This window comes from Haplochromis burtoni, unplaced genomic scaffold (genome assembly GCF_018398535.1).
Source record: "Haplochromis burtoni strain Fernald_Lab_line unplaced genomic scaffold, NCSU_Asbu1 Contig_169, whole genome shotgun sequence".
Classification (NCBI taxonomy): Eukaryota; Metazoa; Chordata; class Actinopteri; order Cichliformes; family Cichlidae; genus Haplochromis; species Haplochromis burtoni.
The window spans coordinates 820,587-825,021 of record NW_024582530.1 but is presented as its reverse complement, the minus strand read 5'-3'; the positions used below and the strand labels follow the sequence as shown (position 1 = coordinate 825,021).

General features: G+C 40.8%; 1 protein-coding gene across 1 annotated transcript in view; it reads left to right on the top strand.

Moving 5' to 3' along the window:
• dnajc24 (DnaJ (Hsp40) homolog, subfamily C, member 24) overlaps positions 1 to 2,251 on the top strand; it is an 8,788-nt gene extending 6,537 nt beyond the window's left edge. Inside the window, exon 4 of the mRNA XM_042225351.1 lies at positions 800 to 2,251. Within this exon, the coding sequence (XP_042081285.1) occupies positions 800 to 1,014 (215 nt within the window). The 3' untranslated portion in view covers positions 1,015 to 2,251. The remainder of the gene's footprint in view (positions 1 to 799) is intronic.
• Positions 2,252 to 4,435: the final 2,184 nt, after the last annotated feature.

Below are 4,435 nucleotides of genomic sequence, written 5' to 3'. Positions count from 1 at the left end.
TACATATGCGTACCGAACCGAAAGCACTGTATCGAACGGTTCAATATCGATACGAGTATTGTTGCACCCCTAGTGTCAGGGTCTCCAAGGCCAAAACGACAAACAGAACAGCCCAGTCTAGCTAAAAAACAAAGTAAGACCACTCTATCTATAAGAAAACAAAATACAATGACTGTGCTCCACGTCTTGCCACAAAACATGAGAAAAATGGTTGAAACAAAATGGCAGAAAACAACTACGTGCTTTCACTGTGGTTCACAATTGTCTCTGTAAAGGGACACCTTTACTCACAAATATTAAAAACCAATGTTACACCAAGTTTCATAAATTGACACCGCTACAACCTGCTGCCCAAACCACTGCAGCTCACAGCCCAGGGAAAAGGGAAGGAAAGAAGGCGCGGCATTTTGAGATACAGTGGCTGACGAGCTGCAAAACATCTCAGCTGCTGCTTATGAGGCAGACCTGGAGCATAGGAGGAGCAAAAGCTCTCTCACATGGGGAGAGCCCCTAGAGGTCAGCGACTGTAACAACAACAAAGTTCCCTGAAAATAATTAGCTACAATAAGTGGACTAAAAATGTCCAAATGAAAACTTTGAATGACCTATAGAAAGGACTCTTACTTAATACCACTTTAAAAAATTACAAGAACTCAGGCTCAGCACTATTTTTGTTTTCTCAATTTTTATTTACCATTTCATGCTCTGTCTGTATATTTTCACGAGTACTGTCCCAGATGTACTTGGTTACAGCTGGTAAATTTCTTCCATCTCTAATTTTGAAAGTATGTTCTGTCAGATCAGGGTCTATATACACACTCCTGTCGCTGTGGAGGAGTATTCAGTGTCACTGAGGAGGAACTGGAGGAGGAGCCACAGAGGAAACAGCAAGATGAAGGTGAAAAGGAAACGAAGGAAGGACGGCACAAAGGAGCAATTGTCTGCTGTGATACCTGTTCTCTCAGTGTGTATGTGACGTGGTCAACTAATGAAAAAGCTCAAAAATGTCAGTAATATTAATACTTTTTTTTATAATTTCCAACTCTGACTCTGAGCCTTTCTTATAATCATTAGTATTGACATTTTCCTTTCAAGTGTGCACCAGTCAATTATATGATCAATACTGGCTTAAAGCTGAGACTCTCAGCTCTTAAATGTATTGCATTATCCACAAACCTTTATTTTGGAATCCCCTGTTTTTGGTATCTCAAATGTAATTGGAGAAATCGACACTAAACAATATTATACAATACTACAATATTATAGCAAGGACCACAACAATCCGAGCAGGCAGATCTTGAAGAAAGAACTCCCTTTTAACAGGAAGAGACCTCTGACAAGAGCAGGTTCAGGGTGAGTGATGGAAAGAGACGAGATAATCAAACTCACTGGTTCTTACCTTGTGGAGAAAATATTTTCTCTTAAAGTTTTCTCTTCAGGGTAGACTTTGATAAAACTATGCCTACTCCAACAGCAGTGGTGTCAAACATGCGGCCCGGGATCCAGAATCGACCCAGCAAAGACTTCAATCTGGAGCACTGGATAGCTTTGGAAAATGTGAAAGGGGGCATGGATTTTGAATTTTAACTGTATTTCCATACAGTTGAAAATCTATGGAAAATGTAATTCCATTGTGTTCTTGATAGCCAGCTTTTCCTGGTTATTATGACCTCTCTCACAGCCATTCATGCTACCACAAATTAGTTATGAAACAGATAAACAATTAAAGAAAAAACCCTGGTTTTTGTTTTGTTTGTTTGTTGTGATGATGTATATATGTATTGCCTTAAACAGTATTTGGATTCCAAAAATGCAAGATGGAAAGATCATCTGAAATATTGTGCAGTATACAGTTGTATTTTACTTAATTGTGCTGTTTCACTGCAACGTTTTCACCCTTCAGCTGTAAAAACCTGATGGGACATTGTCATCCATCCCTGGTGGCGAGGTGGGCGGTATGGCCAACCAAATTTGTGAATACAGTAACCCGAGAACAAGATTATGTAGGATTTTTTTTAAAAATTGGTACCATTAGGTGCATACTAAAAATCTTGGATGAATTTGAAACTTGCGAACTCGAACTCAAGGACAGAGGTTTTCTAACGATTGTGTGAATGCTATAACTCAAGAAGGAAATCACCATAGGTCACAGATGTCAAACTCCAGGCCTCGAGGGCCGGTGTTCTGCAGGTTTTAGATGTGTCTGTGATCCAACACAGCTGATTGAAATGGCTAAATTACCTCCTCAACATGTCTTGAAGTTCTCCAGAGGCCTGGCAATGAACTAATCATTTGATTCAGGTGTTTTGACCTGGGGTGATATCTAAAACCTGCAGGACACCGGCCCTCGCGGCCTGGAGTTTGACACCCCCCATAGGTGCATCTGCTGGGAGGCTGAGGGGGAGCACTTGTGGCTGCCTTTATTTAAAAAAGAATATCTTAAAGTATTTGATGGATTATTCCAAAATTTCATAGCATCATTATAAATTCTCAAATTTTCTACAATAAAGGTTTTTATACAAATGTGCCAGAGTTTCTTTGAGTTATTGGGTTCAACAGAACCTAAAACCCTAGGCAGAGATAATTAGTGCGATGGCAGTGATTATCAGTAATATTATTGTTGGTTATCCAGGCTTTCTTGGTCCTGCTTTGTCACGCTTCCAATAAAGGAGCCATTTGATGTATCATTTAATTCAAAAGGAAGCTATTAATTGCTCCTTACTTCAGTAAAGAAAATGGGTGATTCCTAATTATTAAATTTGTAAGTGAAAAAAAAAAAATATATATATATATATATATATGTGTCACTAGTCAGTGTTCAGTCTGCCTGCTCTTTGTTTCTGAAATGACAGCTTCTGTCAGCTGCTGACATTATTAATGTACTGACCAACAGATTGTCTTTATAAATCATATTCTTTCTCCTGTCATTCTTATATGTGGTTTTAAATCCATGCCGTCAAAAGTCATGTTCACCTCTGGTGTATAAAATGACATGCTGGACAGCAGGGCTGCTCAGTTGTTGAATCACAAAGGTGATGCTGCTTTTACTGGTATTGTAGATTAATGTTATTTGGAAGCTGGTAATGGAATCATGGGAATTGTTCCAAGGTAATGTGACTCAAAAGAAGTAGAGGATGAGGTCTCATCCCCTCGGGAGTTTACCTGTGAGGTTTTACATAGACACAATGAACTGAGTCTGTATACTTGCTGTGGCCCTTGCTACATGTCTGAACGTGCCTATTGGCTGGCATGATGGTGCTGAGCATAACCAATTCTTTTCAAGTGCATCAGACAGCACAGAAACTAACAGACCTTTTTTGTGGTCCCATCACAAGATGTTGCTATGGTGCCACTGGAAAACAACATCTTAAATAGACTATTTAAGCAGTATATTTTAGATCAGAAGAATTACGCGCTGCACACAGTCAACAGCAACATGCCTCCTGCTTGAATTTCAGTTTAGAGCTCACCATGTTTTTCAAAACTATATCTTTTGCCACAGTGTAACTTGGTTAAGGATTCGACTGTATTCACAAGAAAGCATACAGTTGAAAAACCTAGTGTATGGCCAATGATCTTATCCCATGTTTGTTTACGTTTGGCTCCGCCCATTAGAGTGTTATACTTCACTGAATCCCTGCTGCTGTCAACACCCAACCACTGCACTATGCATGTGTCCGTTCTGCTGCCGTTAGTAAACTATTTTTGAATCCTATACAAAATGTATATACATGTACTTACTTACACATATCTAATAATTTTGCACTCTCCCTGCATGGCGGTCTTTATCCTTTAAGCGCAGGCCCTCTACCAGAGGCCTCGGAGCTTGACGGTCCCGCGCACTATCTTTGCTGTTCCTAGGATTGTGGTCTTCTGTACAGTGATTTCACATGTTTTTCCTGAGATCTGCTCGAGTCATTCAGCAGCATCTTTTCACAGCCTGTACTGGGATTTTTCCTGGTGTGTCTCTATGGATCTTGTGCTTAAAACGTTTGCCTGTGCTGCCATGATAAGTCCCTCTGTGCTATCTTTCAGTCCAGCTCTGTCCAGCCACTGGTAGGATTTCTTGGTATCCGCCACTTCTATCCGCCAGCGGGGCATGCCATGCACGAGCCTGTTCATCCATGATGGTTCTTTTTCTTGCTTCTCTTCTTTCTGTGATTTCTGCTGCCTGAGCTGTTCACTATCAGTTGTGGCCATTTTCCTGTTTCTTGATGTACTTGGGGATCTTTGTTGTTTCATCCTGGACAGTGGTTCTTACACTCACTAGTCCCCTGCCTCCTTCCTTCCTCTTAGCGTACAGTCTCAGGGTGTTGGATTTGGGGTGAAACCCTCCATGCATGGTAAGGTAAGCTTCCTTGTCTAGATGTCAGTGGTTTGTACCTCCTCCGTTGGGCAGTTGATTATCCCAGCAGGGTGTCTGACGACTGGCAGG